The sequence below is a fragment of the Schistocerca nitens genome, chromosome 1, assembly GCF_023898315.1.
Source record: "Schistocerca nitens isolate TAMUIC-IGC-003100 chromosome 1, iqSchNite1.1, whole genome shotgun sequence".
In the NCBI taxonomy this organism is placed as follows: Eukaryota; Metazoa; Arthropoda; class Insecta; order Orthoptera; family Acrididae; genus Schistocerca; species Schistocerca nitens.
Genome location: NC_064614.1, coordinates 74,080,160 through 74,094,685, shown reverse-complemented (window position 1 = coordinate 74,094,685; position 14,526 = coordinate 74,080,160). Strand labels below are relative to the sequence as shown.

The following is a 14,526-nucleotide window of genomic DNA, read 5'->3' as shown; positions in this document are numbered from 1 at the left end:
GCCGCATCACTCCCCCCTCAGTCCATCCCCCCACTCCTCACTCTCCCATCTCCCTCACTATTTGTCGCTCCATCCCCGGTTCCTCCCTCCCGCGCCTCCTCTGATCCCTTCCCTCCAATCCCTCCCTCTGCTCCTTCCGTTTCTGTGGCCCCCGCTCGGGTGGTCGCCCGGAGGGCTACGGCCCACGCTCCACTCTCCCCTTCGCCCCCCACACCTCCTCCGTCGCCGTCAAGCGCCCCAGTTGCACCCCTGCCTCCTCCCAAAAAGGCTCCGCCTCGTCCCCCTTCCCCCACCCATGATGCCATGGATGTCTCCCCGCCTGGCTCTGCCCCCTCCTCCTCCTCCTCCTCTACCTCCTCCTCCTACCGCTACCTCCTCTCCTGTCCTGATCCCTCCCTTCTTGAAGCCCGGAACCTCACTCTCTTCCTTCGCCAGAATTTTCCTGGTGCCCCCATCTCCCTCCTCACTCCTCGCCGTGATTCGGTGCTCACCTCCTCCCCCAGTCCTACCCTGCACACAGACTTCCTTTCCCGCATCCCTGTCACCCGCTTTGGCCCTAATGCCTCCCTCACTCCTGCTCCGACGATCACAGAGGAGGAGGTGTTGGCAGAGCTTCAGGCACATCCCCATCTGGAGGTGCGTGCAGTTTGTCACATACACAATGCTGCTGGCCCCACCCGCCTTATGCGGGTCTTTTCCGAGCACGCCCCTTCCAAAGACCGTCTCCTGAAGGAGGGTGCCCTCCTTTTTAACCAACATTATAAAGTTGACCCCTCCCGTTCCCCTCCTCAATCCCTCCGCTGCCAAAGGTGCTTGCGGTATAATGCACACCCGACATCTGAGTGCCGTGAGGGCCCCACCTACCCGCACTCTAGGCAAGCCCACTTTTTACGGCAGTGCCCCAATCTCCAGTCCCCCCCCCTCCTGTAATACCTGTAACCTCCCTCATACTACCTACTCCCAGAAATGTAAGGCCCAACCCCCTCCTACCACTCCTGAACTCACCGTTCATGTCCACCCTCTGGACGCCCCCACCCCTCCCGGCAATTCCCTTCACCCACCCCCTACCGCTGAGGATGTCATCAGATTCCTCACCATCGTCCTTCAGAATGTTCATCCTTTTCAGTGCCCGCACACCCTCCAACAGATCTCCCTCGCCGCCCGTTCCATTTTCCAACTCAAAATGTACGCCACTTATTCCAACAACCAGGCCCATTTCACCTTCTCCTGTCTTGACACCCTCGTATAACTTCCTGTCATGGCGCGACAGCACCATATCCTTTTCAACAACATCCGCTCCCTTCCCACCAACAAGAACCTCTTGCCACCCACCACGTGGATGCCTTCCTCCTTACTGAAACCTTCCTCCAAGCCCACCACACCGTCCACACTTCGCCCTATCTCCTCCACCGCTCCGATAATCCCCTCCCGACTGCGCTTGGCGAAGTTGCCATTGGTCACCACCCCCAGATCCCCATTCGGCTCCAACCTCTCATTCCCGACCCCACCGAACACCTGATCCTTAGTCTCTTCTTCCCCGGCCTTACCGTTACCTGCGCCACCATCTATGTCCACCCTAATGCCACTATTCCCTTCGACTTCCTCTCCCACATTGACCGTACCATCTCCTCCTACGTGATCGCCGCCGACCTCAATATCCATAGTCGTTCTGCTGCCCAGTTGCCTCTTACCTCTCTGATGTCTTTTCCATCCCCAATGATCCCCAGTTCGCTTACTCCCTCTTCCTGGAGGTCCGCGATCGAACTGACACCTCTGTCCCTCCCCTCACTCCTGGTTTTCAGTACTTGGACAACATTGCACACACAGAACTCAATGCCCCTACCACTACACAGGATCTCATTGCTACACTCCGCATGAAACGCAACACCACTCCTGGTCACGATTGTGTCACCTACCATCACCTTCGTGAAGCTCCTGTCTCTTACCTCTCCACCCTGGCCAGGCTGTAGTCCTGTCCACCGGTTACTACCCCGACCTGTGGAAAACCTCCCGTATCCTAATGTTCCTTAAACCTGGCAAACCGCCATCCGCCATCTCCTCCTACCGTCCCATCAGCCTTATCTCGGTCTTCAGCAAGGTCCTGGAATCTATCCTCACCCGACGCATCCACCAGCATCTCCACCAGCACCGCCTCCTTCCCATTACCCAGTGTGGCTTTCGGCCGTCCTTCTCTTCCGACGACCTTCTCCTTCACCTCACTCATCTCCTTTCTGACCATCTTTAATTCCCGTCGCTCCGCAATCTTCCTCTCCCTGGACCTCGAACGAGCTTATGACTGCATATGGCATTCCGGTCTTCTCTTCAAGCTCCAAACCTTCGCCCTTCCCATTGACTACGTCCATCTGATCGGCTCCTTTCTCTCCCGCCGTCCTTCCTATGTCACCATCCATAACACAGATTCCTACACCTTTTTCCCCTCCGCCGGTGTGCCCCAAGGCTCCATCCTCTCCCCCCTTATGTACCTTTTGTACACGGCGGACATGCCGCCGCCGTCACCCCCGGTCCACCTTCTCCAGTTTGCTGATGACCGCCTTCCTTGCCCTTGCGCCCACCCTGCAGCGCTCCCAACACCTTCTCCAATCCCATCTTGACCGGTTCACCGCTTGGTGCAACCAGTGGTTGCTCAAGGTCAATCCCTCCAAAACCCAGGCGATCATTGTAGGCAAAACCACCCCTTCCTTCCGCCTCCTTGATTTCTATCTCACCATCTATGGCCGTCCTATCGCCCTCACTCCCACCCTTAAGTACCTTGGCGTCACCCTCGACCGTCGCCTCTCCTGGACTCCCCATCTCCAGACAATCCAAGCCAAGGCACGCTCCCAACTCCGTCTCCTCAAGGTCCTTTCCGGCCGTACGTGGGGTCTGGACCTCTCCATCATCCTCCACACCTATAAATCCCTTATCCGCCATATCCTTTGTTATGCCCATCCGGCCTGGATCTCCGCCCCCCCCCCCTACACTTTATAAATCCCTCCAAATTCTTGAACGCCATGCTCTCCGCCTCGCCTATCGCATCCGTCTCCCTCCCCCACGTGGATCCTGTACAATTTCATCCCCTTCCCCCACCTCCTCCTTTTCCTTGAAAGGATACGGATCCTGTACACCTCCTGCAAACTCGATCCTCCTCATCCGCTTGTCTCACCCATCCTCTCCCACCCCCGCCCACTGCCGCGCCTGTATTCCCATGTCCCACCCGGTCTCCATCTCTCCACCCTCCTTACCCTCTCCCAAGGTGGCTTCCGCCGGCTCCCCCTCCCTGATGATGTCATCCTCCCCTCCATCTACCCCTCCTATCAACTTTGATCCTCCCCCCACTTCCTGTGTCCTTTCCTTTAGGCACCTTCCCTCCCTTCCTTTTCCTTTTCCCCCATCCCCTCCCTCCACCCCTCTTCCCCAGGGCTTCCCCTCCCCCTTCCTCCCTTCCCCCTTTCTCCCCTGCCCATGGCATCTGCTCTCCCCTCTCCCTCCCACCCCCACTCCTCCTCTCTTGGCAGGTCCCTAGACTCGTACATGGTTAGTGAACATTCGCGCGCCGGAGATCAACGCCTCGTGTTCTGTGTGTGTCGTCGTTTTGTGCTTCAGTGGTTCAGTGTTATTCGTTTTGTGCACCTACGTTCACGTGTGACAATTTTCGTTTCTGTTTGTGTCCAAGTGTCTGAACAATTTTATCTTAGACTCTACGCCCGTGAACGGCACCTTGTATTTTAAAAAGTGTTTGTCTCCGTTTATATGTCCACCATCTTTTTTCTCTAATTGTCTTCATTGTATCTTTGTGTTTCTCTGCGGCCAAAGAGCGGCGTAGTATGCTGCTGCAGGCCTGCCTGTATACAGGTTTCAAAATGACAATAAAGAAAAAAAGAAAAAGCAGCGGAAAGGGTGCAGTGCTGACATCCGGACGGCGTCAACCAACGCCTCAACTGAGTCGGCGCTACGCAACAGTCGCGACTACTGAGCCAAAAGACGACGCAAAGTAAGTCGCGCATCACAACATTACCTCACGCAACTGAAGCAACGAGAGTAATTAACTGGCAGTGCAGATTGCATTCTATAACTACGTAATTACAAACAGTGACAGTTTTAAATTCTTTTGTGTAACCAAAATTACGAGACATTGCTTACTTGCCGATCGTGTAGTAAAGTAAATATCGCTGTCAGGTCCTGCTTACTTAGTAGTCTATTTTTTTAGCAACAGTTCATACAATTGCAGAACTATATTTATGTTTGCTTGTATTTCATTTTCTTTCTTTTACGTGATCTTGTATGTTATGTGTGCTTCTGAGCACGAATTGCAGCGTTGAATGCATACGGCGTAGTAGTTTGGTTGTGGTTATTACCATCCAGTCTGTGTTGTTGTGATATGTTTATTGCTCGCTTGAGTGACTTATCTATGGTTCAATATGGCAACTAATGAGGTTCGTCAGTAGACAGGGAGGTGAAAGCAGACTCTTTAGGCGAAAGTAATCAGGTGGAGACGAAAACAGAAGCAAGGAGTAGTGGAGTGTCGAATTCCGGTATAGGTGACAGTAATATGTCAATAGAAATGGGAAGTCCTAATGCAGTGTCGTCACCAATCATGGACACGCCTAGACGGGGTGAGTGTAGATTTAGGTCTGACATGTCTATCGTTGACATGTTCAAAACGTTATTACATGATAATAAACAATTAAAAGAAGACATTAAGCGCCAGAGGGAAGATATTATATGCCAAAAAGCAGATATTAAGCAATCGGTAGAGCAGATAAACGAACGACTCAGTAAAAAGATCGACGAGACTAATGAGGCTCTAAGGAAACTGGCTGAGTCAAGGCATCAGAGGATAGATGAACTAACTGTTCGGTTTGAGGAGAACGTTGCAGGCAATAATAAACATTTTGTGAAGGTAGAATCGGAAGTCAGGGAAGTGAAGGAAGAACTTACTAAAAAGGTTGAGGTTTACGACGGGCATTTCGAACAACTAAGTGAGGAAGTGAAACACTGTAAACACAGGATAACGGCTGTTGCGCTAAACCAGGATGCTTATGCACGGCGAATAGAAGAGGTGTACAGTGAGGTAGGAAAGACTAAGGAGCAGGTCGGTCAGCAGGTGGAGAACCAGGTGAAATCACTATTACGTAATTGAAACATTGCGGGAGGTAGCTTAATTGGTATACAAAATGATGAGGTCTTCCTTGGCAAAGGGAATTTTAAGAACTTCGGACCAAATGGGAGGTGGCAGCCTAAGGATTTCTTAGATCAATTTAAGGGTGTGTTGCCTGAATTATGGGACGAGCAAAGAAAGGTACGCTTCGTTGCAGCAAGATTGGAAGGTGAAGCTGGTACCTGGGGTATGAGAATAGCACATAAGTGTACAACCTTGGCTGAATTTGAAAAGGAATTTTTGCAACAATATTGGTCAAGACGAAAGCAAAATGAAGTTCGTAACAGTCTATACCAGGCTAGAAGGTTTGAGAGAGGGCGTGACCAGAACTTAAAGAAGTTTTTTCAAGATTATTATGAGAGGAACTTCTATTTAGATGAACCGATGACGACAGAAGCAATAGTGTCCCTGATCATAAGTAAATTACCGACAGGAGTTCAGGATAAGTGTTAGCAATCCCTAGAGATGATGTAGAGGCAATGAAGTCAGCTTTAGGACAATTAGACACGTTGTATGTTTAATGAGGAACAGGAGCAGCAGAAGGTGATAGTAGAGTATCAGGGAACAACGAATCCAATACAGATACCCATTTAAATCATTACAATAGACACGATGGACGATATTGGAATAATAATGGTAGGAGACATGGAGGTAGTTTCCGTGGTCATGGTGGTCACAGAGGATACCGTGGTGGCTACGGATATCGGAACCCATGGCATGATGTATCACATGACCAGGTGCGATGCTCAAATCATAGCCCAGATAGGCAGCATAGGGAAGGAACACCGGAAAACGAGATGAGGTTCCTGGTGCGGCCCGATCAGGAACGGAGGATGGAGGGCCCATTATTATGTCTATTCGCAAGCTGGATAATGTGACGGAGATTGTAGAAGACCTATTGCAAGAAGTTGGTGAAGGCCGTGAGGAAGCTATACAGCCTATCATTGAAGCAGAAATGTTTGGTACTCGTGTCGATGTTTTAGTTGATTCTGGTAGCCAGGTCAATGCACTATGTCAGAATCTCTATACGAAGTGGTTGGAACAAGGAAGGAGGATACCAAATTTTCCTGTACATGTAATATGTACAGAAGGTGCCGTTGGTGCAAAGAGCAAGGTTATTAAGGAACAGATCTTCGTCACAATGAAGCTTGGTGATGAAGATTATGATGTGTCGGCGCTAGTCGTGCCCGGGTTGGCGTTGCCCGTAATCTTAGGGGTCGACTGGCTAAGTGAACAAAAGGCTCAATTAAACTTTGGAAAAGGATGTGTGGAAGTGCAGAAAGGAGGAACGGAAGTTGTTATTGCCTTTAAAGAGAGGATCAGTGTCAAAGAAGTAGTTGGAACGAGCAAAATATGCTGTGATATCGATTTGCAACTAACACCACAAGGCGCTGTGAAAGGAGATTCGGGAGCTCTGAGAAAGAAGCAATGGAGATGGGAAGACAAAGTCAGCACGGAAGACACTGAACCTTTTGTCAAACGGAAACTCCAGTTATTAGAGCATCAAGACCATGAGACCAAAGAAGAATTGATGAGGGTCCTGCGAAGGTACAGGCAGGTTTTTTCATGTGAGCCGGGTATAATCAAGACAGCTGAATGCAAATTACAAGTGAAGGAGCATGAACCATTTTTTGTACGGCCTTATGCGATACCTCAATCGAAACGTGAAGCAGTGGAAGAAGAGCTCCAGAGAATGTTACGAATGGGAATAATAGAAAGGTCAACTAGCCAATATAACAATCCACTGTTCCTTGTGGAAAAGAAGAATGGCGATGTCAGAGTGGTATTGGATGCACGTCCAGTGAATAAAATTATTATTTCAGAAAGAGACAGACCTGAGAATTTGGAAGAGTTACTTCAAAAGTTTCATGGAGCAAGAGTATTCAGTAGTACTGATCTTCGATCGGGGTACTGGCAGCTCTCTCTACATAAGGATTCAAGACCCTTCACTGCATTCCTGTATGGAAGAAGAAGCTACCAGTATCGTGTACTACCATTTGGCCTTAATATTTCCACATCTGCCTTTGTTAGAGAATTGGATAATGTACTGGGCGAGCTGTTGAGTAAGAAGGTCACTGTGTACGTTGATGACATCTTGATAGCAACTGCAAATTGGGAAGAGCATGTTAAAACACTAGAAGAAGTACTCATGGCCTTTGAGAAAGCAGGAGTGACAGCGAATTTGGAGAAATCGGATTTTGGAAGGAGTGAGGTTAAGTTTCTTGGCCGCATCGTTAATGCACAGGGGATCAAACCAGATGAGGACAAACTACAAGCGGTCAAAGATTTTCCTGCACCACGCTGTAAGAAGCAATTAAGAGGTTTCCTTGGTTTGTGTGGATGGTATAGAAAGTTTATAAGTGGTCAGTCACTTAGTAACCCACATTTGTTGAATCTGCTGAAGAACAAGGTGTTATGGGATTGGACAGATGAATGCCAAGGTGCTTTCGAGGAAATAAAGCAACATCTGTGCGATCCTAAGTTGCTTTCGCACCCAGACTTAAGCAAGGAATTTTACTTGGCTTGTGACAGCCCAGACTATGGATTACGAGTGCACTTATACCAGTTGGATGATATGGACTCGGATAATGTCAAAACAATTGCATTTGCAAGCAGGGCTCTGATTAAATGGGAACGGCAATATACAGTCACTGAGAGAGAGGCACTTGCTGTCCTGTGGGGTTTCACAAAATTCAGATATCATCTGGCCGGTAGAACCACCAAGGTAGTCACTGACTATAAGGCATTGACTTTCCTACTTGATGGCAAATTATACCATATACGTCTCACCAGATGGGCGCTTGCCTTACAAGAATATCAATTTAGTGTTGTATACCGACGGAACGAAAACATCATACCTGATGCACTTTGCAATCTGCCACCTTTCGTGGATGATATAAATGTTAGTGGGCCACAAGGGCAGGAATTAAGCATTAATTTGATCAAGGGAGTCCTATACGAGTCATTTGTTACCAAATTACTTAAAAATATCCGACGTGAGCAAAATGACGGTCCTGCATTGAAGTGTGTGAAGGTGAGATACGGGTGTGCTGGAGAGGATAAATTGAGGAAGTATTATTTAATTCATCACCACATTCTGTACCGTCGTGTAGATGAATCGTCGCGGGACTGGAAATTGTGCATTCCAGAACATGCTATCGAGAAGCTGGTGTGGTACACGCATTTCAGTAATGCACACTTTGGCGCAATAAAATGTCTGGAAAAACTAAGGAAGGAGTGTATTTTCTTTGGTATGAGCAAAAAGACTAGGAAGATATTGCGAACCTGTGATGTATGCCAAATGACTAAGACAAGTACTATTAGCCATCAGGGACCTATGCACCCCATAATTCCTGATGGTATCAAAGACATGGTGGCCGTTGATTTGCTTGGTCCACTGCCTAAGTCCCGTGGCAATTTCACGCAGCTCATGGTGGTATTAGAAGTGTGTTCGAAATATGTAAAGTCGTATCCTCTACGGAAAGCAACTGGTAAGGCAATATCAGCGAGAATGGAAAATGACTATTTTACGCGGGTGTGCAAACCAAGGCAAGTGCTATCAGATAATGGTCCACAATTTGTATTGAAGGAGTGGAAGGAAATGTTGAAGGGGAATGGTGTGGAACAAGTTTTGATAGCCAAGTACAGATCGGCCTCAAATCCAGCTGGGAGAGTCATGAAAGAGGTGAACCGCATGTGCAGGGCATATTGTAGTCGGAAACATAGCAAATGGAAAGGGTATATATCAGATTTTGAGGGTGTAATCAATAGCCTATCTCATGCCACGACAGGATTTGCACCATGTGAAATCCTGCTGAGCCAACCTCCTAAAAGTGTATTCTCCAATATCTTGAATGATTCTCCTGCTGTGGATCAATCGTGGGACAGACAAATTGAACTGGCCATGGAACATTTACGTGATGAGGCTCAACGGCGGAAAGAAATACATGATAAGATCGTGCGACGGATTAAGTATGAAATCGGTGTCCTTGTGTTAATCAAAGCCCATATACGTTCTAGCAAAGTGAATGAAGAAATTAAGAAGTTTCATCATGAATACCAAGGACCATATCGTATCATTCATATCAAATGTCCCAATACTGTTGAATTGGTTCGTGTGAAGTCAGGTAGACAAGAAGGAAAACATCATGTGGAAAACATTAAACCATACCATAGTGAGCGAGATTAATGACTGTTCTGTGTGACATGTCTAAATCTGTATTTATGTCTACTGCTATTTTTCTTAAGTAAAGACATTAATTTTTGATTAATATTCGGTTTCAAGAGGACACTCTAATCGAGTGAGATTTAACTAGGATGTGTTACAGCTATATGGAATTTTTTTCTCTTTCTTTTCACTTTCTTCTGTTAAACCTAGATTATATGTATTATATTTCTTCTTGCCCACACAGTGATATGGTTCGAGTGATTACTACAGTCTAGTGTAATAGGTTGTGCTATCCAAAAGTTTTTTTTTTCGTTTAGAAGTTTCTTACTACTCCTGCTTAATGATTGCTATTAATTTTTGTACCATTCACTTAGCAACTAAATTTAACTTAGTGGACATCAATATATTTATCTTCTTAATAGCGTATGTGTTTATTATGTCATATGGAACATGAGTACGTTGGACAGGCATTGCCAGGACAACACTGAGACAGTCATTATCCTGTTTCATGTACGCCAATGGACGGATTACCGCGAGGCGAGAGTGGCGAGCTAACGACCATACTTCCCCTCTGCCGGTCGGCGCAGCATCGACGCTACAGTCACTCCCCGACCCTTTCAGTGCAAAGAAAGCTCCCTTGTAACACAGTGTTGTGAGTAGTGAAATTTTTCTTTTTTTTTTTGCTGGATTCTGACGGCCTAGTGCTGATGGAGGTTCTTTAGTTTTTTGCCTAATAGTGCCACCAGTGATATTGTCTACTTGGAGTAGCAGTGAACATGTGTGTTTTCCTACTTTTTTTTTATCCATTTCTTTCAGGCATCTGTGTATCATGTCTAGCCTTTTGTATTTGTAAACTTTTCTATTTCAGGGACTTAGTATTCTTGTGTCTTATTGTATGAACTCTTTATTTATCCACTGTATTGTAACTGTGTTTTGCTATACAGGTTGCACTGTAGGTAGGGTTCTTTTATTATGTAACATTTTGCGTATTTGACAACTGTTCTTTATGTTTACATGATTGTGAATAACTCACGTCTGGTCCACAATGTGGCAAGTGGTCTATGCCCGTGGGATGGGGCAGTATACCCCCCCCCCCTCCCCGCCCCAGACATCATCTCACTAACTCCCTTCAGGAGGGAATTATCTAGATTTTCGATATTCTCTTCGACAATTCGAAAACTTTTCGTGCGGGAATATAAGCGTATTGACATATCGCTGGCTTAGTTGTGGAGTATCTTTGCGGGTTACCGCGTCTGGAGAGAGTCGAGCACGGGACACGAAACTGTTATGTTGTGTAGTGTGTAGCTCTGCATGCAAGAAGCATTGTTAGTATTCAGGTTGAAGTTTTGCCACAAGTGCTACTACAGAAAAGTGATTAAATATGGAAGTAATTCAGAGGGAAGTGCGTCAAGGTGTAATTAAAAATGAGCAGTGCCACCGATAACGTATTTGTGTATCCTCTCGTTGCGTGTCGCACAGCATCAATCATCCGCGCCGTGTTCGGTCTCCCAGAATGAACTGATGTGAATCAGTAGAAATTAGTTACCATAAAAGAGTGTAGTCAAATGCCAGTGTCTTGTAGCGAGCGTGAGGACGTCCATTCGATCATCGCGTTTCCGCATTAATTAGTTACCATAAAAGAGTGTAGTCAAATGCCAGTGTCTTGTAGCGAGCGTGAGGACGTGCATTCGATCATCGCGTTTTCGCATTATCAACAATCAGCCGCGCCGCGACGGTTACGCGCAGGCTCGCTAAAGTGAGGACAGAGAACTGAAATATTCGCTTTACGAACAGTGTTATATCATTACTACTGACTAGGTGAACTATTACCAGATATCTGTATGTGTGACGAGCGTAAGAACTTTGGTCGATCTTTCGGCTTCCGCATCATCAACAATCACCGGCGTCGTGTCGGTTACGCGTACCCTTGTCCGAATGACCTTTTTGAACTGTTAATCATCAAGATTGTTAATTGGGATAGACATTTACGATTTAGTGTGTAAACAGTGCAACTTGTGGTTTCCATATCGTCTCAGAATATAGATGTACATACCAGACATGGGACAGTGTTGTGTTTTAACGTTGAGTGGCTCCCCTAAACCCGCTTCCATATTTCGATAGATAATTTCAGGCAAGCCAACAGCAGTGTGGAGCAGAACAGTACGACCGCCGCAGGATTATCAGATACGTGGTGTGGACAGGGCGCACGGTCATCCTCAGGCCACAGCGTCACTTGATGCGGATATGGAGGGGCATGCACACCGCTCTCCCGGCCGCATGTCAGTTTCCGAGACCGGAGCCGGTACTCCTCAATCAAGTAGCTCCCCAATTTGCCTCATAAGGGCTGCGTGTACCCCGCTTGCCAACAGCGCTCGGCAGACAGGATGGTCACCCATCCAAGTGCTAGCCCAGCCCGACAGCGCTTAACTTCGGTCATCTGACGGGAACCGGTGTTACCACTGCTGCAAGGCCGTTGAAAAGGTTTATATTATATGCTGTTTAACCATGAATGTATCTTTTCGAGTTACCTCCGAAGGTCAAAATCGTCATTTTCACGAGTCGCTTTGCTAAATACAGCACAATACTATACAATGTTTATCAGTAAACTGAGGTAATTAATAAATTATTTTCTTTATTTTCATAATGTATTCTTCGCAATGATTTAGCATTTTAATAAAAATTCAGTAATGGCTAGTAGCAGTAGTAAATAACAGTAAATGAGGTAGATGAAAATAAACTAAAAGTAAGAAGTTAAACATGTATATTTATAAGGCAAGAAACAGTCAACTATTAAACCTTAAAACGAAACATATTAATTGGTACTTCCATATTCACAGTGAAAGCTATATCGTAGTAGTTTATTTTAAACATGTCAGAAAAATGTAGAGTTTTGCGATCATTGTGAAGCCTACTAAGGTATCTATGTTTTTATATCACGAATAAAATTTCTGATTTAGATATGACGCAGAACTTGATTATGCGCATTTAGCTGCAGTACAGCGCTTGTTTCCACAACTACTCTATCACTCTAGTAAAAGGGCATTACTTGCCTCCTCCTACAGAAAGAGAGGAGTTGTTTCAACTATAAGGAGAACGCAGCGATAATAAGGGATTAAAATGAACTTGGACGTGATTCAGAAACCTTGTACTAGCAAATCAAGAGCACTGCAGCAGAAGAAAAGCGCCACGTGAAGGAACATCAGCTGCAATGAAGTGCGAGTGGTCTTCGACCGTGAGAATTGTGGTCGAATAAAATGATGAACAGATATGTTGAATGTGTAAAAAAACAAGTAGCTTTAACACTCTGTATACCATCGTGTTTCACTCGTACCAATATGTTCGCGATAGTTCCATTACAGTGGTTAGCAACGCTTGTGTTTTCCAATTACGTATTCTTCAAAATCTAATGAACTGCATAGGCAGGTCATCGGTGCATACCCAAAATGTCAGTGTTTGTATGAGGTCTCAGTTTCGTTACTGATTCCAGATTTTTCCTACGACTGTATTAGAATCGTGTGTAAAAGCAGTTGAATATTTGCTTGAAATTTTCATAAATTATTTAGACTTACGTGAAATTAAAATTCTGTCCTAGATATTCGATGAGAGGATATGTAATCTTCGTCCAGGTGTCGAGGTGAGGCAGTCGTAAATCATACATCCCAGTAAAATATTTCGGGAACAGAATCTGTGAGAAATATATTGGTTATTACGACCAGAAGTATTATGCATAACATATTTGAGATGCAGGATGGACATTCATTTTCGAAATGCCGACATTAGTGAAACACTTTCAATGCACAGAATGATAAAAGCAGATCGATTACTTTATAGTAGTTCTTTACAGCGCACAAACATTAACCATACTACTGCTACGAATTTCTTTGTTTGACTGATTACCATTGGAGTGATCAAGCTCCCACGTAATTTACACGGTATACATTGACAGTGTTTTAATGACCTAGCACAGAACCGTAGATTACAACTGGTCAACATAACAGTCATAATCCTAGCATGATACATGTTACACTTACGAGATTAAAAGAAAAATTAGTTCGGGTCAGACAGACCCCAGTGGTACTTAGTGCAAGAAACTATGAATAAATTTTAATATGTTGTAAATGCAAAACTGATCAAACATTCATTGGGTACAACTCACTCATAAAGAGAAAATCATATATTTTGAAAATAATAGCTTTGAAACAAGGTATATGTATTTTTCCATGGTTCTTGGGGGCTCATATGGACCCTAGTGGTATTAGGTAGGGTAGAAAAACAGATGGGGCAAGGGACCCTAACAATGGGTACTAACATTAGTGGAAAATAATATTTTCGTAGTTTCATTCAGCCGTTTCGTGAAGCAGCTGTTCTGTTTCCATAAATCTTACATTAAACAGGCAAACGTGCAATTAAAATTTGGTTCATACTGACGCCAGTGTACTAGGAGGATTAATAATCCAAAGAGCTTCATCATATGTGAGGTAAGAATCGCATTAATCATTTTATGTGATGACACCTATCGTTGAAAGAGCACATCTTTATTGGACTCGTGTTAGCTTTATCATATGTGACGTGAGAATCGCATTAATCATTTTATGTGATGACACCTATCCTTGAAAGAGAACATCTTTATTGGACTCGTGTTGCTGGAAAATATCACAGCTGATGTAATCGTACTCACAGAGGCCCTTTTTAACTATCTTCCAATTGAATTAACGTTTCTGTAGTTATATTCGGTCAACCTGTTTTTGTAATTCATATTTTGTGATTAAGGTTCCCACTCACTACTCCTGATTTAAAAATTCCTGGGTTACCCCCAGAAGATAAGATAAACAACAACACGGTTACAAAAGGAAATTAATACGACAGGACATGTGAGGCTAAATTGCATATCAGAATTGATGTACTTTCTGTATGAGGAGATATATAAATGCGCGTCAACTTTTGCGATTGCTTCACAGTGCGACGTAAGATGATATCTTCTATAAACAAATAAATGCCTGCGAGAGACAGTGAATAAAATGTTTCTTGTATACATAACCATGGTAAGGTGATTATTTGCTTTTACAAAAAGGAATTAATGACATTATCTGCCAGTGGGCGCTGATTTAAATCGATGGGGTAAGTCGAAAATTTTGTGCGGGATTCGAGCACAGTTCCCCTGCTTGCTAGGCGGACGCACTGGCCACTGCACCATCTTGAC

At 45.2% G+C, this 14,526-nt stretch overlaps 1 protein-coding gene across 1 annotated transcript in view; it reads right to left on the bottom strand.

The window, feature by feature from the left end:
- LOC126234580 (ionotropic receptor 75a-like) overlaps positions 1 to 14,526 on the bottom strand; it is a 432,638-nt gene that overhangs the window by 145,698 nt on the left and 272,414 nt on the right. The window contains exon 4 of the mRNA XM_049943292.1: positions 12,896 to 13,011. Within this exon, the coding sequence (XP_049799249.1) occupies positions 12,896 to 13,011 (116 nt within the window). The remainder of the gene's footprint in view (positions 1 to 12,895; positions 13,012 to 14,526) is intronic.